General features: G+C 45.8%; 1 protein-coding gene and 1 long non-coding RNA gene across 3 annotated transcripts in view; one reads left to right on the forward strand and one right to left on the reverse strand.

The window, feature by feature from the left end:
* LOC142599226 (uncharacterized) overlaps positions 1-24,407 on the forward strand; it is a 1,086,559-nt gene that overhangs the window by 1,059,865 nt on the left and 2,287 nt on the right. The window lies entirely within an intron of this gene.
* The window catches only part of LOC142599158 (small conductance calcium-activated potassium channel protein 2-like), a 162,252-nt gene that overhangs the window by 123,670 nt on the left and 14,175 nt on the right, over positions 1-24,407 (reverse strand). The window contains exon 3 of one of the 2 annotated variants that reach the window (XM_075738900.1): positions 18,705-19,123. The exons of the other annotated variant lie outside the window; for it this stretch is intronic. Coding sequence (XP_075595015.1) covers positions 18,705-19,123 — 419 coding nt within the window. The remainder of the gene's footprint in view (positions 1-18,704; positions 19,124-24,407) is intronic. 2 annotated transcript variants of the gene reach the window in all.

Raw genomic sequence — 24,407 nt, forward strand, 5'->3', positions numbered from 1 at the left:
AGAATCTTCTCAAAGTACTGTATATGGTACAATTACCTGACCTATACCAGAGAAGAATTTAGTTCAGTATATGGCTGAAATAGGCAAACTATCCATTTCTCCTGTTGGTTAGTATATCTTGCTAAGAAACAAAGATAAAATGGCTGGGTTTGCTTTCCTCTACATGCCTGCAAATATACCTTGGAGTTGCACTTGAAGGACAGCAGATAATAATCATGTTGACCCATTCAGATTGGAGATTTCAGTGTTCCAAGCTCCCAGATTTCAGAAATTAAACTTGTCACAAACAACCTTAACTACATAAATAATGAATAACCTGGAGACATTTATTTGCTAGAGGAAAAAGAAAAAAAAAGTTATCTGTGCATAAGACGAATTTTTGTTTCTCTCTGCTATAACCAACATATTGCTATATGCCCTATACTGGAGTGAATGGGTATACTGATAAACTACGGTAACAGACTTCTATCCCAAGTCTCTCATGGCAAATACAAATTGAGAGAATACCATAATTTCAGTCAGGCTATCAGAAACATAATACAGCTGTAGTACTTAACTGTGGCCATGGTAATTAAAGAATATCATTCTCATTTGCTTATATGGACCTCTGTAGTATCATATTTGAAGACAGAAGCATTGCCTAGCCAAATACACCTGGGAAAAAATACTTAAGACACTTTCACCATTTTATATTAAAAGTGCCAGATGCTCTGTTTTAGGTCTTGACATGTTTCCATCAAACTCTGCAACACTGGGAGTATGAGATTATATGGAGTCTGACTCTTGCACTTTCTTCCCCTTACTTTCTCATTAAAAAAAAAAAAAAAAAAAAAAGACAAAATGGGGCACTTTTTGATTTTGCTAATTTTGCAGTTTGAAATTTATTTGCTGTTTGCTTTCGGGACAGCATAACTCGTAAGGATCAATCAACCCTATAGGGATCATTTTCATTTTAATGACAATTAGTATGAGAATTATTTAGAGAGAATAATGCTGCCCTTAGGGGCCTATTCATTCTCCTCCTTTCATTTGCTTGACAGAACTGGCCTTCTGCAGGACTTTACATATACTGAATCCGAAGATACATGTAAAGCTTTACATACAAATATGATCGCAGAGCTACAGCTTCTTCTGGTATCTTGACTGTTTCAACTGTCCTGCTTCATAAAAGTCCCTGAGACTATCATTTGAAAGCACCACAAAGGATAGTAAGAGAACCCATTTTTCATTCTTTGTCTTGCATTTTAAATGAGTATTGACCACCAGCTTATAGGTCAAAGACACCTTATTCCATTGGCAAAAATCTGTAACATGAAAGAAAAAACAAGTCATAGATACACTGCAAAATAAGTTTTGTTTGGGAGAGGAAGAGGATTAGACACAGAACTGAAGATCACAGAATCACAGAATGGTAGGGATTGGAAGGGACCTCTGGAAATCATCTAGTCCATCCTCCCTGCTAGAGCAGGATCACCTAGAGCAGGTTGCACAGGATTGCATCCAGGCAGGTTTGGAATATCTCCAGAGAAGGAGACTCCACAGCCTCTCTGGGCAGCCTGTTCCAGTGCTCGGTCACCCTCAAAGTGAAGACGTTTTTCCTCATATGCAGATGGAACTTCCTGTGTTCCAGTTTGTGCCTGTTAGCGCTTGTCCTGTCACTGGGCACCAGTGAGAAGAGTCTGGCCCCTTCCTCTTGACATCCACCCTTTAGATATTTATAAGCATTGAGAAGATCCCCTCTCAGTCTTCTCCAGGCTAAACAGACCCAGCTCTCTCAGCCTTTCCTCATACGAGAGATGCTCCAGTCCCCTAATCATCCTGGTAGCCCTTTGCTGGACTCTCTCCAGTAGGTCCCTGTCTTTCTTGAACTGGGGAGCCCAGAACCGGACACAATACTCCAGATGTGGCCTCACCAGGGCAGAGTAGAGGGGGAGGATAACCTCCCTCGACCTGCTGGCCACGCTCTTCTTAATGCCCCCCAGGATACCATTGGCCTTCTTGGCCACAAGGGCCCATTGCTGGCTCATGCTCAAATTGTTGTCCACCAGGACTCCCAGGTCCTTCTCTGCAGAGCTGCTTCCCAGCAGGTCAACCCCTAAGCTGTACTGGTGCATGGGCTTATTCCTCCCTAGGTGCAGGACCCTACACTTGCCCTTGTTGAATTTCATTTGTTTCCTCTCTAGCCTGTCCAGATCTCGCTGAATGGCACACACAGCAGATGTGTGTCCCTCTACTAAAGTTGGGACCACTTTATACCTATGTAGTATTTCTGGAGCTACAAAACATTCATTATAATAATGGATAGACAAGACGAATTTAAGAGAAGAAAAACTTTCCTCGGATAGTAGAACTACATTTTAATGTTACCTTTTATAGAAGTCAAGAAAAGATGTGGGTAAAGGTCAAATTACTGGAAAAATAGCCTTAGGCTTCTTTAGATTGCAACTTTTAAGTTCAAGAAACTGAGTCATGATTCCCTCAAGGGAGAAGAGCACAAAGAATTCCAACTACATTGATCAGAAATCCCTTAAAAATGTATTAGGATCCAAAGTCTTACTTTTCCACTCCACCCAGCTCCAGTTAATTTCTCCTTTAGGTTTAGGAGCTGTGATCATCAGAAGTAGGAACAGAGCTGTAGTACAGTCACAAAGCCTTCTGCAAAGGATGGCCCACATTTCCTGAATATCTTCCCTAAAGAATAAGAAAGCGTGATGTAAGTGTACAGAATAACCACATTTCCTGCACTTTCATGCCTCCTCTGGACCCCCTGTGTTGGTGTGACCAGTACCCCCTGCTCCTGACCCCTGGTAATATGGTTAGCACATAACTAATGCCATTTTATAAGGCAAATGGCCATTCTCTGTGACCGGATGGGTCACATATTAGTCCCCTTTCCCCTCATTACCAGGCCCTGAAGGTCCTGTGAACTAAGTAGACAAACAGATTTCTTCTTCCCCTCCCAGTCGGCCTCAAGATTCCTGGGCACCAGGCCAACTACTCCCCTCCTTACTAGCCTTGAAGGTCCCAGGCACCCAGCCAACCAGGTGGTGGTGATGACCCTGTCACAGAACAGGGAAGCGTAGCAGCACACAGAGAGCACTGTCTATAAATTCAGGCAGTTACAAGTCCTAAGTGGGAACTTGGACCAGAACTGCTGCTGGACAGTGAGACCCATGACCTCCGGGTGGCCAGGGACACCTCCACCATCGACTGCTTCCTCTGAGAACTAAGTGACTCTGTGGTGGGTTGACCCTGGCTGGGGCCAGGTGCCCACCAGAGCCGCTCTATCACTCCCCTCTTTCATTAGACAGGGGAGAAAAGGTATACCAAAAAGCTTGTGGGTCGAGATAAGGACAGGGAGAGATCACTGACTAATTATCGTCACGAGCAAAACAGATTGAACTTAGAGAGGGAATTCATCTTATTTATTACTAAGCAAAACAGAGTAGAGGAATGAGAAATAAAACCAAATCTTAAAACACCTCCCCCCACCCCTCCCATCTTCCCGGGCTCAACTTCACTCCCGGCTTCAACCTCCACGCCCCCCTCAGCAGCACAGGGGGACGGGGAATGGGGGTTAGGGTCATCACACATTGTTTCTGCCGCTTCTTCATCCTCAGGGGGAGGACTCCTCTCATCACTCCCCTGCTCCAGCATGGAGTCCCTCCCATGGGAGACAGTCCTTCACGAACTGCTCCAGCGTGGGTCTCTCCCACGGGGTGCAGACCTTCAGGAGCAAACTGCTCCAGCGTGGGGTCCCCCACGGGGTCACAAGTCCTGCCAGCAAACCTGCTCTGGCATGGGCTCCTCTCTCCACGGGTCCACAGGTCCTGCCAGGAGCTTGCTCCAGCATGGGCTTCCCACGGGGCCACAGCCTCCTTCAGGTGCCTCCACCTGCTCCGGCGTGGGGTCCTCCACGGGCTGCAGGTGGAATCTCTACACCCCCTCATCCTCCCTCCATGGGCTGCAGGGGGACAGCCTGCCTCACCATGGTCTTCACCACAGGCTGCAGGGGGATCTCTGCTCCAGTGCCTGGAGCACCTCCTCCCCCTCCTTCTACACTGACCTTGGTGTCTGCAGAGTTTCTTACATCTTCTCACTCCTCTCCCCAGCTGCAAAAGCTCTCTCTAATTGTTTTTTTTTCTTCTTAAATATGTTATCACAGAGGCGCTGATTGGCTTAGCCTTGGCCAGCGGTGGGTCTTGGAGCTGGCTGGCATTGGCTCTATCAGACACAGGGGAAGCTTCTAGCAGCTTCTTGCAGAAGCCACCCCTGTAGCCCCCCCTGCTACCAAAACCTTGCCATGCAAACCCAACACAGGCTCATATTCTTTTATGTGCTTTCGAGTCTAGATTATGACTGTTATATTGATACGGCAAGCCAAGTATTAAGATTTGACCCGATCTGCAGAGGATCCAGGTGATTAGAAACCATAAGCTAAGCTGTGCTATAAAATTCTGTGCTATGCTGCTTATAAAATTGTGCTACACTGATTCTGCTTGTAGAAATCCTGTGCTATTCTGATCATAAATTCTATGCTATGCTAATCATAAAATCCTGTTTAAAAAATAAAGCTTTAATTGTAACTACAACTTAGTGCCGTCATCATTCTGCCAAGGATCCCTAAAAGAACCTGTCTGTCCCCTTAGTGTCGGGTGATAGCTGGGTAAGTTCAAACCATTTTATTATTCAATATAAGGATACCACACCAAACAATAAAGATAAATATTGTTATATGCATGGAACAGACAAACAGAGCTTAAGTGACTTTGTTCAAGGTCGCAACATATCTATAGGATGGATTCTCTATCACTTTTAATTTTCTATATTTTTATCAATTTATATATTATTTGTATACATGTAGCATACTCTGGTCAGCATACTAAAACCGTCACTTCAGCGTTCCATACTATCCATAAAACTATAGCCTGTTACCTGAATGTTAGCAAAGTATTAGGGTTGATCCTATTAAAACCATACTAACATTCTTTGAGTCTGCAGTTTTTATTTTCCTTCTGAAGAAAATGAACTGCTCTACTGTGCAGTTCCTGGTGCAGATTGTTGTGTCTCCAATGGACACTGGAACATCATGCCACAGCATCTGCTTCTTGACTTATTGTCTATGCAAGATCTCATTTTCTAAAAATCAAGAGAAATCACATGCCTTGCCTTCAGTAATACAATCACTGAAGGTACACTGACTGCATCAGCAGGACTTCTCCCTCCCAACACACAAAGAACAGGGAAGGCAATCAATGCCATCTGCTTGCAAGGAGATGTAACCATTAGAGTAAATACAACTCTAAATGCAGTATTATCAAGAATTATCAAGCAAAACTTTTGTCAAATGCTGGTATGCTTGGAAAAGGAAAAAAAAAATTAATGCTCCAAGTATTACTGAGCTGAAAAGCCTCTTTGGTGTTAACTAAATGTAACATCATGTTTTGAATGCCTTGGAAAGAATCAACAGCAAAAGATTCCACTTTCACATCAAAGTTGTCGTAGTTTCACCCCAGCCGGCAGCTAAGCATCATGCAGCCGCTCACTCACTCCCCCCCAGCAGAATGGGGAAGAGAATCGGAAGAGTGAAAGTGAGAAAACTCATGGGTTGAGATAAAAACAGTTTACTAGGACAAACACAAAAAATAAAAATAAAAATAATAATAAAAATTAAATAATAATAATATATACAAAACAAGTGATGAACATCATAATTTCTTATCACCCAAAGTCAATGCTACACAAGACCCCCAGCTGCCCAGCCTCTCAGCCCACGCACGCAAGCAAAATAAGACAAGGAATTCATTCACCACTTCCCATCAGCAGGCAGGTGTTCAGCCATCCCCAGGAAAGTAGGGCTCCATCACGCATGATGGTTACTTGGGAAGATAAATGCCATCACTCCAAAGTCGATGCTGCGCAAGACCCCCGGCTGTCGCGCCAGGCCCCCAGCTGCAAACGGGACATGATGTCATATGGTATGGAATATCCCTTTGGTCAGTTTGGGTCAGCTGGCCTGGCTGTGTCCCCTCCCAGCTTCTTGGGTGCCCCTCACCTTGTCATTGGCAGGGCAGTATGAGAAGCTGAAAAGTCCTTGACTACTTGGCAACAGCTAAAACCATCAGTGTGTTATCAACATTATTCTCATCCTAAATCCAAAACACAGCACTATACCAGCTGCTAGAAAGAAAATTAACTCTATCCCTGCCGAAACCAGGACAAAAGTTTAAACAGGCAAGGATACAATTTCAGAAGTTCATTAGTCTGAAAGTGTAATATTTTTTTCTGAAAAGATGAATGATTAAAAATAAAGTAAAAAGAAAAAGACATTTGGGCACTAATATTTGATCTGAAATCTCACTGGTCAATTTCAGATAATGTTGCATCTCTATGATTATGGATTGTGGGAAGATTTTCAGCTATTACCTAATGCATTCTTCAAAATACAGGATAACATGAGATCACCTCTAACTCAAGGAATTAGAACAGCAGGTAACTTCTTTCTGAAACACAGGTAAGAGAAAACTTGTTTTTTATTAGAAGACCATTACTTCTTGTAAATCATTTGCAATATAATTTCCCACATATGCTACTAGAGACTCAGAAATACACAGCCTAGCCCCTGGTCGACACTTAGGTCACAAAGGAAAACATTTTGGATAATTCTCAGGTCAAGTCAATTAAACTAAGTGACTACACAACTGATAAATTTAGGTTATTCAGTAACAACAGAGAATGTGCCTGACTGAAAGAAAAGGGACACAGATTAACATCATCCCTTGGTAACTACCAGAAGCAAGCCTGAAGCAGCAAATGGACAGTGCGCTTGCCAAACAGCACCTGCAATAGTGTAAACTCCAAATTGTCCTACCACAACCCCACTGCAAACCCAGCAGTTGGCGTGCAATGTTTTATAATCACATTTAAGCTTCCCCCTGAGATGTACCATAGCCAAATATTAAATTTGAAAAGAAGCCATTGAACTTTCTGACATGACTGATTATTAACCAAGATACTTTCCATGTTCTTACATGCTCTTCTCCAGAGTTGGAAAGACAGAGCAGCTTCTCCTCTTTAAATCTCACATCCTATGCCAGTCCTACTAGAGAGGTGGCAGCAGTAGAAAACAAGCCCAAACAAGGAAAACTAGTGTTCAGCCAACATCTTCCTCTCCCCTCCAACAGCATCAAGCTGCAATGGAACTAATATTTTTCTTCTCGTTTTCACATCAAATCCTTCTGTTGAACACTTATACCAGCAAACCTTCTGTCCTAATGCTTTATCTTTAATCATTCTGTCATTTCTTGTTTATGTATTACAATATGTTGTATTGTTCCAAAGACAGCATACACTATGTATGTTCACAGACTACCTTCTGTAATCTTCTGCAAGCCAAAGTTACTTGTAAATATTTAGTGTATTAATGGAAAAAGTAAGTCTTAAAAAAAAATTTAAAAAAATCAAACGGCTGTTTTATTTCATAGTAACTGTCAGACATCTCTCCCTCTCTCTCTGATAAACACACCAAGACAATTATAATTTGCTCTTCATGCACATCTGTGGTGGGCTGACCTTGGCTGGTCATCAGGTGCCCACCAAGCCACTCTATCACTCCCCCTCCTCATCAGGACATGGGGAAGAAAATATGACAAAAAGCTCGCAGGTCAAGATGAGGACAGGGAGATCACTCAGCAATTACCATCACGGGCAAAACAGACTCGATTTGTGGAAGATCTATTTAATTTATTGCCAATTAATCACAGAGTGGGATAATGAGAAATAAGAACAAATCTAAACCCACCTTCTCCCCACCCCTCCCTTCTTCCCAGGCTCAACTTCACTCCTAACTCTTCTACCTCCTCCTCTCCCTCCTTCTTCACTGACCTTGGTGTCTGCAGGGTCGTTTCTCTCACATATTCTCACTCCTCTCTCACAGCTGCTGTTCTGCAGTGTTTTTTACCCTTTCTTAAATATGTTAGCACAGAGGCGCTATCAACGTTGCCGATTGGCTCAGCTTCAGCCAGCGGCAGGTCTGTCTTGCAGCTGGCTGGAACTGGCTCTGTCTGACATGGGGACAGCTTCTGGTGTCTTCTCACAGAAGCCATTCCTGCAGCCCTCCCCCAAAAAAACCCAACCTTGCCACGTAAACCAAATATGCGTCAGTAACAGCAGTTGCAGATTTTTTTTCTGCCGTGCATCCCAATGTCACAGAATCACAGAATGGTTGAGGTTTGAAGGACCTCTGGAGGTCATCTGGTCCAACCTCCCTGCTCAAGTAGGGCCACCTAGAGCCAGTTGCCCAGGACCATGTACAGATGGCTTTTGAATATCTCCAAGGATGGAGATTCCACAACCTCCCTGGGCAACCTGTTCCAGTGCTCAGTCACCTTCACAGTAAAAAAGTGTTTCCTGATGTTCAGACAGAACCTCCTGTGTTTCTGTTTGTGCGCATTGCCTCTTCTCCTGTCTCTGGGCACCACTGAAAAGAGCCTGGCTTCTTTGCACTCTCCCTTCAGATGTTTATATACACTGATGAGATGCCCCCTAGGCCTTCTCTTCTCTAGGCTAAACAGTCCCAGCTCTCTCAGCCTTTCCTCATAGGAGAGATGCTCCAGTCCCCTAATCATTTCCTAGCATTACAAAACATATTTTCAGACATGTACACAATTCCTTACAACTGACACTTAAGTTTGTATCTAAGGCTCGTCCCAACCACTTGACATGATTTGCATGACTACACAGTGGACACAACCATTTCTGCATCCATCATGAAAGGCCTTGAAGTTAATGAAAGCCCATTGGCTTCCACAGGTTTTGCATCAGCTTCCAAACCAGGCTATAGCCCCATGACACTAACATCATATATTCCTGTTCCTGCTGTCATTCTAGTCAGGTAGCTGGCACTCTGGGGCATAAGAAATATTTTTTTATCCTTCTTCCCAGTGGTCAGAGACTGGTCTCTTTTGCTGTCTCAGCTTGGCATCATAAGATATGCACCATGTCCCACATTGGCCACACACCCCCCCATAAATGGGAGCATAGCACAGAGACACCTACTTAGTGCCAGCCTGTTCCAACTCAACCTGATATATGTTCACAGCATAGCATTGTGCATAGTGCTAGTACAGATCTGAAAGGAGTAAAATTGATTGACACTACTAAATAGTGGATTTTAAGGTCCCACCACCTGGCAGATGTGTTCCCCTCTGTGAGTGAATTAACACTGCAGACTCTTACCTCAGTCTTCTCCACTTCAGGCAGCACATTTCCAAGGAGAAAACAATGCCAAATTCAGGCATTACTCCTGCCTGTGCAGTGTTCTCAGCACAAGCTGTCAGCACACTCAGCATCAATCATCTAAACTGAATAGTTAAACTGCTATATCAGCACATGCAAGCATTCATCTTCATCTGAATATCAGGAGCTTTCAGAAGCATTTAGCTCTTATTTTCCACACACACACCCCCCACTAAAAATTATTACATTTATTAGTACTGCAATATATTATATGGAAGTGTTATTCTCTGATACCACTGTGCTAAGCAGTGCACAACAAGGAACAAAGATAGCTCCTGACTCAAAAGCTCGCAACTTAAGTAATCTGAAATAGTTGTCCAATTTATGTTGCAGCAATAGATTCAGTTTTCAATTAACATACTTGGATTCAGTGGACCACTTGTGGAAACCCATAGGAATTTTACCAATGGATTTTGTTTAATACAGAACAAGGCTTAAAAAGAAATATTGGATATCACTGAGATAAACCCACTGTTTTATAGAAAAATAACTACAAGTAAATTCATATTCTATTTTCTAATTCAGGAATGTTTTTGATTGATCAACTTATGAGCTCTGTACAGGTATAACATCACTGTTATACTAGTATAAACAAAGTTCAAAAAGGTGTCTGGATTTCCATGCAGAAATAAAATTGAACCTTTCTGGAAATACTAGTGTCAGAATATTGGAATTCCTGTATTTTGGGCCAAAATGAGAGAGTGCCTTGTCACTTGCAATGAATTTAGAAGGCAAAACATCTTTCCTTCTAACACTTTGTTACTTCTTGTACTGCATTTACATGGCAAGGTTTTTAGTAGCAGGGCAGGGGAAACCACAGGGGTGGCTTCTCTGAGAAGACACCAGAAGCTGCCCCCACGTTGGACAGAGCCAGTTCCAGCCAGCTCCAAGACAGACCCACTGCTGGCCAAAGCTGAGCCCATCAGTGATGCTGTTGGTGCCTCTCTGACATAACATATTTAAGAAAGGGTAAAAAATGCTGCATAGCAGCTATGAGAGAGAGGAGAGATAAAATGTGAAACAACTATGCAGGCGCCAAGGTCAATGAAGAAGGAGGGGGAGGAGGTGCCAGAGCAGAGATTCCCCCGTATATGATGGAGAAGATCACGGTGAAGCAGACTGTCTCCCTGCAGCCCATGGAGGATGCCACACTGCAGCCTGTGGATACCCCATGCCGGAGCAGACTCCTGGCAGGAACTGCGGGCTGTGAGGAGGAGCCCACACTGGAGCACATTTTCTGGCAGGACCTGTGACTGTGGGGGACTCACGCTGGAGCAGTGTTTTCCTGAAGGACTGCACCCCATGGAAAGGACCCATGCTGGAGCAGTTCTTGAAGAACTGCAATCCGTGGGAAGGACCCACAGTGGAGCAGTTCATGAAGGAATGTATCCCGTGGGAGGAACTCCATGCTGGAGCAGAGGAACAGGTTGCCCAGAGAGGCTGTAGAGTCTCCTTCTCTGGAGATATTCAAAACCCACCTGGATGCAATCCTGTGCAACCTGCTCTAGGTGATCCTGCTCTAGCAGGGAGGTTGGACTAGATGATCTCTAGAGGTCCCTTCCAACCCCTACCAATTCGTGAATCTGTGAACAGCATGATGTTTTGGGTTTGCGTGGCAAGGTTTTTGTAGCGGAGGGCTACAGGGGTGACTTCTGCGAGAAGCTGCTAGAAGCTTCCCCTGTGTCTGATAGAGCCAATGCCAGCCGGCTCCAAGACGGACCCATCGCTGGCCAAGGCCAAGCCAATCAGTGCCTCTGTGATAACATATTTAAGAAAGAGGAAAAACAGTTAGAGAGCGCTTTTGCAGCCAGAGAGAGGAGTGAGAAGATGTAAGAACATCTGCAGACACCAAGGTCAGTGCAGAAGGAGGGGGAGGAGGTGCTCCAGGCACCAGAGCAGAGACTCCCCTGCAGCCTGTGGTGAAAACCATGGTGAGGCAGGCTATCCCCCTGCAGCCCATGGAGGTCCATGGTGGAGCAGATTTCCATCTGCAGCCTGTGGAGGACCCCACACCTGAGCAAGTGGAGGCACCCGAAGGAGGCTGTGACCCTGTGGGAAGCCCACGCTGGAGCAAGCTCCTGGCAGGACCTGTGGACTCGTGGAGAGAGGAGCCCATGCTGGAGCAGGTTTGCTGACAGGACTTATGACCCCATGGATCACAAGGGAGTGGTGGTGGGAAGCTGTTTTTAGGATTTGGTTTTATTTCTCATTACTCGGCTCTGATTTGATTGGGAATAAATTAAATTAATTTTCCCGAGTTAAGTCTGTTTTGCCCATGATGGTAATTGGTGAGTGATCACTCCCTGTCCTTATCTCGACCCACGAGCCTTTTGTTATATTTTCTCTCCCCTGTCCAGCTGAGGAGGGGGAGTGACTGAGCAGCTTTGGTAGGCACCTGGCCTCCAGCCAGGGTCAACCCACCACACTTGAGGAGGAAGCAGTGGCAGAGACAAAGCATTATGAACTGACTGCATCCGACATTCCCCAACCCTCCTGTGGGGGAGGAGATAGAAGAATCAGGAATGAAGTTGAGCCTGGGAAGAAGAGGGTGGGGGGAAGGTATTTTTAGTTTTGTCTTTGTCTCTCACTGTCCTGCTGTACTTTTAATTGACAGTAAATTGATCTTCCCCAAGTCAAGGCTGTTTTGTCCATGACAGTAATTGATGGTGATCTCCCTGTCCTTATGTTGACTCACAAGCTTTTTTGCTCACAAGTATTTTCTCCCCCCCCACCCCGTCCTGCTGAGGAGGGGGAGTGAGAGCCCAGCTGGGTGGGCACCTGGCGGCCAGCCAAGGTCAACTCACACCTAGAACGTTCATTCTGTCCCAGGTATGGGAAATATTTTGAAACTATAATATGTCACTGTTAACATTTTCAGAACATGATTAGTCTTGCCCTAACATAATCGAATGACATTGGCACTAAGCATCTACTGCAACAAACTGCATTCCATGATTCTGACAATATGAACAATAAAAGCAGCAATGGCAAGATAATATCTACATTCAGTTTATAAGATAAGCTATTTTTCTCCATAACAAATTGAGGAGTAATGAAATGAATAACTTCCAAAAGTAACCTGACCATAACAGTCAGCTTGCCCATGGCAGTGGGGTTGAAACTAGATGATCTTTAAGGTCCCTTCCAACCCAAACCATTCTATGATTTTAACTGCTGATTTATATCAGCTAGCTGTCACAAATAATTCCCCTAAACAGTTTCCAAAGTGGGCAAACAGGGAAAGGAAGAGGAAAAACAACATGTCTGTTCCTTGCTTTCTCTATCTTTCACTAGCCTTTCTCTCTCTCTTGCTTTTTCATTCGCTCTCAGTCTCGCACTCACATTCTTGCTTTTGCTTTCTCCCTCTCTTGCTCTCTTCCTCTGTTTCACTGCCTCTTCCTTTCTCACTCTCTCTTCCTCTAGCTTTTGCTCTTGCTCTCACACGGTGTGGGATAATAATGGAAGATTGGCGAGGAGGATTGTAAACACGCTCAAGTGACTTGCAGTTGGGGTGTAGAAAAATACATATATCATTCTAATTTTTGTTTATCCTTGTGTGTTTGACAAGTAGAACATCTCTGTTTAGATAACATAGGCCTGTAATAGACTTAGAGGCACCCTATCAAACATACTTGAGATTCCTGCCCTGCTACGGGAAAGATCAAAGCACAGTGGTAAACTACGCCTGCGTGAATCCCTGATAAACAGGTGAAACCAGCAGGTGCAGTGATCCTCCAGCATGGACCGAGCTCAGCGGTGCCTGCATTCCCACTTGTGTGCTGCTGCCTGGGTGCTGCTTTGGGGATGCCCCCAGTTCGCGAGGAAACAAAAATAAATTTACTCTTTGCATTTCATCTACGGTTTTGTGGTTGTTCCTGCGCCCCATCTATGCTGATCCACGCATTTGGCATAGTCGGCAGGATCCAGGAACAGCCACACCATGGCCAGCAAAAAAGTTGGGGACCGAGGAGGCCACGGTGGTGACTCCCCATATTCCGGAATGGCCCAGTACTGAGTGCTGGACCCCCGTGGCCCCTTTCCTGGATACATTGGCTCTGCCGGAAGCATGGCCTGAAATAGATGACAGGGCAGTGGTTACCGCCCCCCCCCCCCCCCGCCCAGACAATTGAAACGGCTATGTACGAATTGCCATGGAAAGCAGCATCAGAGTCTTCTCACAAGTTAGCGGGCAGATTGGGATGCTTATTAGTTCCAGATCTTAGAGCTCTTGATCATGAAGTTGTAGCATTACAGAGTAAAATGAGAGAGTTGGAAAGGGAAGTGGGGACTCTGCAAGATGCAAAGGCGCAAAGATGCAAGAAGCTCAGGAGCGATGCATCCCAACAAAGAGGAAGTCAAGCAAAAACACCAAGAGGCCCCCATGGATGAACAAGGAGCTCCTGGGCAAAGTCAAACAAAAAAAGGAAGCCTTCAGAGGGTGGAAGCAAGGACAGGTAGCCTGGGAGGAATAGAGAGAAAGTGTCTGGGCAGCCAGGGAGCAGGTTAGGAAAGCCAAAGCCCTGATAGAAATAAATCTGGCCAGGGATGTCAAGGACAAGAAGAAAAGCTTCTATAGGTATGTCAACAACAAAAGGAGGACAAGGGAAAGTGTGGGTCCCCTCCAGAATGAAACGGGTGACCTGGTTACCCAGGATATGGAGAAGGCTGAGGTACTCAACGACTTCTTTGCCTCAGTCTTCACTGGCAAATCCTTGAGCCACACTGCCCAGGTCACAGAAGGCAGGGACTGGGAGAATGCAGAACTGCCCACTGTAGGAGAAGATCAGGTTCGAGAATATCTAAGGAACCTGAAGGTGCACAAGTCCATGGGACCTGATGAGATGCATCCCACGGGTCTTGAGGGAACTGGCGGATGAAGTGGCCAGGCCACTCTCCATCATACTGGAGAAGTCGTGGTAGTCTGGTGAAGTTCCTACTGACTGGAAAAGGGGAAACATAACCCCCATTTTTAAGAAGGGTAAAAAGGAAGACCTGGGGAACTACAGGCTGGTCAGTCTCACCTCTGTGCCTGGCAAGATCATGGAGCAGATCCTCCTGGAGACTCTGCTCAGGCACATGGAAAATAAGGAGGTGATCAGTGACAGCCATCATGGCTTCACTAAGGGCAAATCATGCCTGACAAACTTGCTGGCCTTCTGTGATGGGGTTACAGTGTTGGTGGACAAGGGAAGGGCAACTGACGTCATCTACCTGGACTTGTGCAAGGCATTTGACACTGTCCTGCACAACATCCTTGTCTCTCAATTGGAGAGACATGGATTCAATGGATGGACCACTCGGTGGATAAGGAATTGGCTGGATGGTCGCACTCAAAGAGTTGTGGTCAACGGCTCAATGTCCAAGTGGAGAACAGTGACGAGCAGCATGCCTCAGGGGTCGGTACTGGGACCGGCACTGTTCAACATCTTTGTCGGTGACATGGACAGTGGGATCGAGTGCACCCTCAGCAAGTTTGCCAACAACACCAAGCTGTGTGATGTGGTTGACACACTGGAGGGAAAGGATGCCATCCAGAGGGACCTTGACAGGCTTGAGAGGTGGGCCCGTGCAAATTGCATGAAGTTCAACAAGGCCAAGTGCAAGACCCTGCACGTGGGTCAGTGCAATCCCAAGCACAACTATAGGCTGGGTGAGGAATGGATTGAAAGCAGCCCTGAGGAGAAGGACTTGGGGGTGTTGATTGATGAGAAGCTCAACATGAGCCGTCAGTGTGCGCTTGAAGCCCAGAAAGCCAACCGTGTCCTGGGGTGCATCAAGAGAGGTGTGACCAGCAGGTCGAGGGAGGTGATTCTGCCCCTCTACTCTGCTCTTGTGAGACTCCGCCTGGAGTACTGCATCCAGCTCTGGGGGCCCCAGTACAGGAGAGACATGGAGCTGTTGGAGAGAGTCCAGAGGAGGGCCGCGAAGCTGATCAGAGGGCTGGAGCACCTCTCCTATGAGGACAGGCTGAGAGAGTTAGGATTGTTTAGCCTGGAGAAGAGAAGGCTCCAGGGAAATCTAATTGCAGCCTTCCAGTACCTGAAGGGGGCCTCCGGGAAAGATGGTGAGGGACTGTTTATCAGGGAGTGTAGTGACAGGATGTGTTGGGTTTGCGTGGCAAGGTTTTGGCAGCGGGTGGGGGCTATAGGGGTGGCTTCTGTGAGGAGCTGCTAGAAGCTTCCCCTGTGTCTGAGAGAGCCAAAGCCAGCCAGCTCCAAGATGGGCCCGCCCCTGGCCAAGGCCAAGCCAATCCAATCAGCGCCTCTGTGATAACGTATTTAAGAAGGGAAAAAAGACCAGTTGGGGGAAGCTTTTGCAGCTGGAGAGAGGAGTGAGAAGATGTAAGAAACTTTGCAGACATCAAGGTCAGTGCAGGAGGAGGTGTTCCGGGCACCGGAGCAGAGATCCCCCTGCAGCTTGTGGTGAAGACCATGGTGAAGCAGGCTGTGCCCCTGCAGCAGCCCATGGAGGAAGGATGAGGGGGTGCAGAGATTCCACCTGCAGCCTGTGGAGGACCCCACGCCAGAGCAGGTGGAGGCACCTGAAGGAGGCTGTGGCCCTGTGGGAAGCCCATGCTGGAGCAAGCTCCTGGCAGGACCTGTGGACCTGTGGAGAGAGGAGCCCATGCCAGAGCAGGTTTGCTGGCAGGACTTGTTACCCTGTGGGGGACCCACGCTGGAGCAGTTTTCTCCTGAAGGTCTGCACCCCATGGAAGAGACCACACTGGAGCAGTTTGTGAAGGACTGCAGCCTGTGGGAGAGACTCCCATGCTGGAGCAGGGGAACGATGAGAGGAGTCCTCCCCCTGAGGATGAAGAAGCGGCAGAAACAATGTGCGATGAACTGACCGCAACCCCCATTCCCTGCCCCCCCTGTGCTGCTGAGTGGGGAGGAGGTTGAAGCTGGGAGTGAAGTTGAGCCCGGGAAGATAGGAGGGGTGGGGGGAGGTGTTTTAAGACTTGATGTTATTTTCTCATTGCTCTACTCTGTTTTGTTTAGTAATAAATTAGATGAATCTCCTTTCTAAGTTCAGTGTGTTTTGCTCGTGATGATAATTAGTGAATGATCTCTCCCTGTCCTTATCTTGACCCAAGTCTTTTGTTATACTTCTCCTCCCCATCATGCTGGGGGAGGGGTGAGCGAGTGGCCGCATGGTACCCTGCTGCCGGCTGGGCCTAAACCATGACACTGGACAAGGGGTAATGGGTTTAAGCTGAAGGAAGGTCGATTTAGATTAGATGTTAGAAAGAAATGCTTTACTGTGAGGGTGGTGAGGTACTGGAACAGGTTGCCCAGAGAGGTTGTGGAGGCCCCATCCATGGAAGCGTTTAAGACCAGGTTGGATGAGGCTTTGGGCAACCTGGTCTAGTGGAGGGTGTCCCTGCCCATAGCGGGGGGGTTGGAACTAGATGATCTTTAAGGTCCCTTTGAACAGAAACTATTCTATGATAAGTAATTATTACGCAAGCAGAGCAGTGCCATGGGCTGCAAGGTACTGTAGAGCCGTTGGTATTGTTAATAAATGAGGGGACATTCGGAGTGATAGCATTTGTCCACCCAAGTAACTGTTATGCGTGATGGACCCTTGCTTTCCTGGAGATGGCTGAACACCTTCCTGCCGATGGGAAGTAGTGAATTAATTCCTTGTTTTGCTTTGCTTGCATGTGCTGCTTTTGCTTTACCTATTAAGTTGTCTTTATCTCAACCCATGAGTTTTCTCACTTTCACTCTTCTGATTCTCTCCCCCATCCCACTGTGAGGGGAGTGATCGAGCAGCTGTGTGGTGCTCAGTTGCCAGCTGTGGTTAAACCACAACAGTCATTTTTGTTGCCCAATGTGGGGCTCAAAGGGTTCAGGGTAACAGATTTGTTTGGAATGTGCAGATTGAATTTATAGCTGTTATTGCTGTTTGGCTATTAATTGGCAGGCTCCTGTGCTTCCCATGGGGCTTGCTTGCCTTGCTGTATATTAGACTCTAGTGCTTGTTAGCAGCTGCTTTTTGCTTTTACTGCTTGCTGTACTGCTTATCTTACTGTGCCTGGGAACATTTTGATAACAGCAATGGTGATGCACCTGGGCTGGCAGATGGCCAGGGCATCAGTGCTGTTTCTGTGCTGCTGTACCGGACAGGCTGGAACTCCTGTGTGCACTTGAGTCGAAGGGACTGTGATCTGTGGATGAGTCCACATGGGAGCAGGACACCCCGAAGCACCGGTGGCCATGGTTATGTCTGTGCTGCAGCAGGTATACCTCTGAAGGGACTGTGGCAGGTGACTGGGCCGACACTGGCCCCCTGCCCCTGTCAAGGGGGTGGCGATAAGCATCCACTGCTGTGGATACAGTTGTCAGGATTATTTTTTTTTTTTGCTAAACCCACCAAATATGCTAATCAACATAGCACAATTGAAGCATTAGAACAACTCATTCATCAATATGGACCTCCTCACCAAATACTAAGTGACCAAGGAACACACTTTAGTGGACATAATGTCCAAGATCAGGCTCAAGGACTAGGGATAGATTGGATATTCCACATTGCCTACCATCCCCAAGCTAATGGCTTGACTGAAAGAATGAATGGGATGTTGAAGGAACAATTAAAAAAGCTAACCAGTACTAAAATTTTATAACACTGGAGTTCACATCTTACTAAAGCGGGTTTTTTTGTTAAACAGATAGAACATTGATAATCAAACACCCTATGACTGTATTACAACATGTCCAGTACAAAACATGGTGAGGATTGAAATTCTTCAAGATGGTGTATCTCACAAAATATTAACTACAGTGGAAATGGAATTGTTTACACAGTTGCGTGGGATTGTGTGGTGGGACTGTGACCTGTTAGTCTAGACATGAAGATTCATATAATAACCCCTGAAAATACCATATGGTTCTGTACCCCAACTTCTCTTATTTTACATCCTCTGTTGATATCAGATTCTCGAGTTCTTGTATTTCATAGAATCACAGAATGGCTTGGGTTGGAAGGAACCTTAAAGATCCTCTAGTTCCAACCCTATTTTATCTACATTACTCTCAATAAATTTAACTTGCAAACACAATAAATGAAAGCTGTTATCAACACAGAATATCAACAACTGGAACTGTTGTTAAATGACATTTTATGGTATCCCACTGTGTTTTAGCAAAGTTAAATGAAAACATTGAAGTGAACTTGCAATACTACAATAAATGTTGCGGCACAAACTTCTCTACATAAGTCCTTCAGATTAAAAGGCAAAGCATTCCTGACAATCTGTGACAGAGTGAAATCCAACCAGCACTCAACATACGAAAGACCAGGAAGCTCCATTCCATTAAATATTTAGGCCCTTCAAATATAAAGCCAAAGAAGCAAAACAAGACAGACAGACCAACCCAACCAACCAAACAGAACATCCTTACCTTTCACAAGCTCGGACGGTCCACGCAGCAATTATCCATAATGAGATACTAAAAACCAACAGTACAGTTCCTGGACATATCGTCATTAAAGTCTTCATAACAAAACGGGTATTGAAGTTTATCTTATTTAATGCTCCAATGCTTCTAGATGATGCATCAGTGAAAAGTTTGCTATGCAAAAGCATAACTCTGGCAATGAGATACAGCCTTAGGAACATTGGTATAGATAAAATAATATCCACATCAGCTGTTGTTGTGGATGGAGTGTAAGAAAATGCAAGCCGGGCTGTCCATGTGAATGTATAGTTCCCAGGTATGGGATGTATAGCACATAGAAGTATTTCCAAGCAGATAAAGAAAATACGCTCGTAAGTCATGGCTATTCTCCAGTCATCTGCTCCATTGTCCACCATGAATAACTGAAATGATAAGATATAAGGTTAACTTTAGGATGCCATTAACAAATGTTATAATTCCATTATAAAATATCATCATTTTCAGAGCTGCTAATGACCACTAAAACCAAAATAAATATGCCATTTCAGCAAATGACATTACTAAGTCACTACTAAGTGAATATTATTTTGGTTAAGCCAAAAAGGATGTTTTTGTGCACTATTTTAAAAATTGTATATGAAACTGAATTTCTACATATTATTTACTAAGACTTTTTCATATTTTTGTTTAATTGTCATTTTTGACAAAACAAAGCTCTGTACCAATTTCATCCCTTCAAAACCAATTGCTTATTCAAAGTTCATAGAATTAAGAATTTAAGAAAGGTTTTTCAGGATGGAAATCTAAATTACAAATTGAAAATACTTTCTGCAGTACAACAGTAAGACTTCTTTAGAGCACATCAGTGCTTCAGACATGAGAGATTATAGATTCAGTAGAACTATTCAAGCTTTCTTCAAACTTCAGGTACCAATACAGACCAATGCAGGCTGCAAAACCATCCAAGAGACTACATAAAGACTCTAAAAGATAACTCATAGTGAAAAATCAGTTCAGTTGTACCTCAACTACTAGCAATACCCAAACCAGCTGTTTTAAAGCTAGGTTGACCATGTCTAAATTAACTGTAATCACACCTTCAAAAAAACCAAACCAAAAATGAAAAGCAGAGGCCTGCAAACACCAAAGTAGTCTAAGCAGCCAGGTGAGGTCTATTAGTAGCTGAAAATTAAATACACATGTATGCAGGTCCTTTCAGAATCAAAGCCTTCAGTTTACCACCCAGGAACAAAAGTAATAAAACACTTCACATTGTTTAGTAAATGTTGTTCCTGAAGATTTACTTACTAAATATTTAATTAAACAATATTTGTCACTAGTACAGACCAGGGATACGCAAGGTAACTTTTCAAAAAAAGAAAATAATCCATAATGACAAAGAACATGCACTCTCAGCAACAGGAGAAGACCTTCACACCACTTCAGGTCTGAATCTAGACAAGGCTGTTCAGTAAATCATAGAATGGTTTGGCTTGGAAGGAATGCCAAAGATCATCTAGTTCCAACCCCTGCTGAAACCTGTTTCAGTGCCTCACCACTCTCACAGCAAAGACATTCTAACATCTAATCTAAATTGACCCTCCTTCAACTTAAACCCATTACCCCTTGTCCTCTCACTACACTCCATGATAAACAGTCCCTCTCCAGCTTTCCTGTAAGCCCCCTTCAGGTACTGGTAAGCCCCAATTAGATCTCTCCAGAGCCTTCTTTTCTCCAGGCTAAACAATCTCAAGTCTCTCAGCCTGTCCTCACAGGAGAGGTGCTCCAGCCCTTCAATCATTTTTGTGACCCTCCTCTGGACTCTCTCCAACAGCTCCATGTCTCCCTTGTCCTGGGGCCCTGTGTTGGGTTTGCATGGCAAGGTTTTGGTAGCGAGGGGGGGGGCTACAGGGGTGGCTTCTCTGAGAAGCTGCTAGGAGCTTCCCCTGTGTCTGATAGAGCCAATGCCAGCCGGCTCCAAGAGGGACCCGCCGCTGGCCAATCAGCACCTCTGTGATAACATATTTAAGAAGAAAAAAAAACAGTTAGAGAGCGCTTTTTCAGCCAGAGAGAGGAGTGAGAAGATGTAAGAACATCTGCAGACACCAAGGTCAGTGCAGGAGGAGGGGGAGGAGGTGCTCCAGGCACCGGAGCAGAGATCCCCCTGCAGCCTGTGGTGAAGACCATGGTGAAGCAGGCTGTTCCCCTGCAGCAGCCCATGGAGGGAGGATGAGGGGGTGTAGAGATTCCACCTGCAGCCCGTGGAGGACCCCACGCCGGAGCAGGTGGAGACACACCTGAAGGAGGCTGTGGCCCCATGGGAAGCCCAAACTGGAGCAAGCTCCTGGCAGGACCTGTGGATCCGTGGAGAGAGGAGCCCACGCCAGAGCAGGTTTGCTGACAGGACTTGTGACCCCGTGGGGAACCCACGCTGGAGCAGTTTGCTCCTGAAGGTCTGCACCCCGTGGAGGACACTCACGTTGGAGAAGGCCGTGAAGGACTGTCTCCCGTGAGAGGGACCCCACGCTGGAGCGGGGGAACAATGAGTCCTCCCCCTGAGGATGAAGAAGCGGCAGAAACACCGCGTGAGGAACTGACCGTAACCCCCACTCCCCGTCCCCCTGTGCCGCTGGGGGGGGCGGAGGTTGAAGCTGGGAGTGAAGTTGAGCCCGGGAAGATGGGAGGGGTGGGGGGAGGTGTTTTAAGATTTGGTTTTATTTCTCATTCCTCTACTCTGTTTTGCTTAGTAATAAATAAGATGAATTCCCTCTCTAAGTTCGGTCTGTTTTGCTCGTGATGATAATTAGAGAATGATCTCTCCCTGTCCTTATCTCGACCCGTAAGTTTTCTTTCATTGTACCTTTTCTCCCCTGTTTAATGAATCAGGGGAGTGATAGAGCAGCTCTGGTGGGCACCTGGCCTTCAGCCAGGGTCAACCCACCACAATACTATATGCAGAAATGCAATGCAAGAAAAATGATACCTTAATTATTGATTTGATTCAAAAGATGAGAATAGAAGAATGTTGAGTTAAACTTAGACATCAAATTTTGATCTTACAATTTTCATAAAAGAAAATGATATTTAATCACTTCTTAAAAAACTTCAGGATATCATTATGAAACATATACTTAAGAGCATAGTCAGCTGTCAGCAGAAGAAATCCTAATATGCTACAAAGAAATAAGTTTCTCAGTAGTGCTAAGTGGAATGGGTTATGTTTGCAGGCACAGAAAATCCTTATCAACTTCCCTTGACTTCAGCTAAGCCAATTGCTTCTAAGAAAAATAATATTTGAAAGTGATAATGTCTTCAGCTGTCACATAATGAGATTTAGGAGGTGAAAACACAGAAGGTAGAAAGCACCAGAAGCCACAGAGGACCACAGATCCAGTACAAATATTCCTATTGTAAGAAATAGTAACATTTCAAATCATATTTATGAGGTAAATTTTCATACAAATCCGTGTCTCTAAACTCAGTCCATGAAATACAGGAATATCAAATATTCTGGAACCAAATAGGCTGTGGCAACAAGTCAGTTGGAATGTACTGAAAATAGATAGAAATTAGTACAGGACTGACATGGTTTAGCCCCAGCCCAGAAGCTGAGCACCACGCCGCCACTTGCTCACCCCTCCCCCGGCGGGATGGGGAGGAGAACGGAAAAACAAAGGCAAAGTCTCCTGGGTTGGGATAAGGGCAGTTTGCTGGGACGGCAAGGGAGAGGGAAACAATCAACAACAGTACTGATAACAGATATTCACAATGGGTGATAACAGAAAGCAATTTACCCATCCGAGGACCGACCACACGCTCAGCCTGTCCCAGAACCACACCGCACCCACCCCTTCCCCCACTAGCCCCCTTTTATGGTGAGCATGACGTCACATGGTATGGAATAGCCCCAGCCAGCTTGGCTCACCTGTCCTGGCTCCTTGTGAAATTAACTCTATCCTAGCCAGAAGCAGGATAAGGACTTCATGTACATTTTATATGCTTGTGTGGGGGGTTTGCGTGGCAAGGATTTGGTAGCAGGGGGGCTACAGGGGTGGCTTCTGTGAGAAGCTGCTAGAAGCTTCCCCTGTGTCTGATAGAGCCAATGCCAGCCGGCTCCAAGAGGGACCCGCCGCTGGCCAAGGCCAAGTCAATCAGCGCCTCTGTGATAACGTATTTAAGAAAGAGGAAAAATAGTTAGAGAGCGCTTTTGCAGCCGGAGAGAGGAGTGAGAAGATGTAAGAAACTCTGCAGACACCAAGGTCAGTGCAGAAGGAGGGGGAAGAGGTGCTCCAGGCACCGGAGCAGAGATCCCCCTGCAGCCTGTGGTGAAGACCATGGTGAAGCAGGCTGTTCCCCTGCAGCTGTCCATGGAGGAAGGATGAGGGGGTGTAGAGATTCCACTTGCAGCCTGTGGAGGACCCCAGGCAGGAGCAGGTGGGGGCACCTGAAGGAGGCTGTGGCCCTGTGGGAAGCCCATGCTGGAGCAAGCTCCTGGCAGGACCTGTGGACCTGTGGAGAGAGGAGCCCACGCCAGAGCAGGTTTGCTGGCAGGACTTGTGACCCCGTGGGGGACCCACGCTGGAGCAGTTTGCTCCTGAAGGTCTGCACCCCATGGAAGAGACCACGCTGGAGCAGTTTGTGAAGGACTGTAGCCTGTGAGAGGGACTCCATGCTGGAGCAGGGGAGTGATGAGAGGAGTCCTCCCCCTGAGGATGAAGAAGCGGCAGAAACACCGTGTGATGAACTGACCGCAACCCCCACTCCCTGCCCCCCCTGTGCTGCTGAGTGGGGAGGAGGTTGAAGCTGGGAGTGAAGTTGAGCCCGGAAAGGTGGGAGGGGTGGGGGGAGGTGTTTTAAGATTTGTTTTTATTTCTCATTCCTCTACTCTGTTTTCCTTGGTAATAAATTAGATTAATTCCCTTTCTAAGTTCAGTCTGTTTTGCTCGTGACAATAATTAGTGAGTGATCTCTCCCTGTCCTTATCTCGACCCATAAGCTTTTCGTTGTACCTTTTCTCCCCTGTCTAGAGAAGGAGGGAGAGTGATAGAGCGGCTCTGGTGGGCACCTGGCCCCCAGCCAGGGTCACCCCACCACAGCTTGCAATTATGCAACCTACTAAATGCAATTGTTAATTTTTAATTTGGAAAATGCAGTGGTATTTGCATGTCCCAGCTTGCTTTGTTGTGTACATTTACTATTCAGAAAGCAAGGAGGGGAAATGAGCGAAGGAGAGAAAGAACAGCTGAACAGCACAATTTAAAGAGGGGATATGTGTGTGTGTTTATATATATATATACACACACCCTCTCAGCTGCTTTCAGTCAATTCTGTTATAGAATCATAGAATGGTTCGGGTTGGAAGGGACCTCAAAGATCATCTAGTTCCAACCCCCCTGCTGCAGGCAGGGACACCCTCCACTAGACCACGTTGCCCAAAGACTCATCCAACCTGGCCTTAAACACTTCCAGGGATATAGAAACACTTATATGTGTTATATAATAACTATAATAACCATGCATTCATTTTTAAGATACTACTCCCCATTCGAATGGAGAATGATGCTAGTAATAAAAAGAGAACAAGCTCTTCCTATAAAATTGAGTCCTGCAGCCTATGCAGAAGGCCAAACTCCAGTCAAGGTCAAAGATGTTATCCCTTATGCCTGCTCATAGCTTTCAGATTTCTTATTAATTATTAGTCTAACA

The sequence above is a fragment of the Balearica regulorum genome, chromosome W (genome assembly GCF_011004875.1).
Source record: "Balearica regulorum gibbericeps isolate bBalReg1 chromosome W, bBalReg1.pri, whole genome shotgun sequence".
In the NCBI taxonomy this organism is placed as follows: domain Eukaryota; kingdom Metazoa; phylum Chordata; class Aves; order Gruiformes; family Gruidae; genus Balearica; species Balearica regulorum.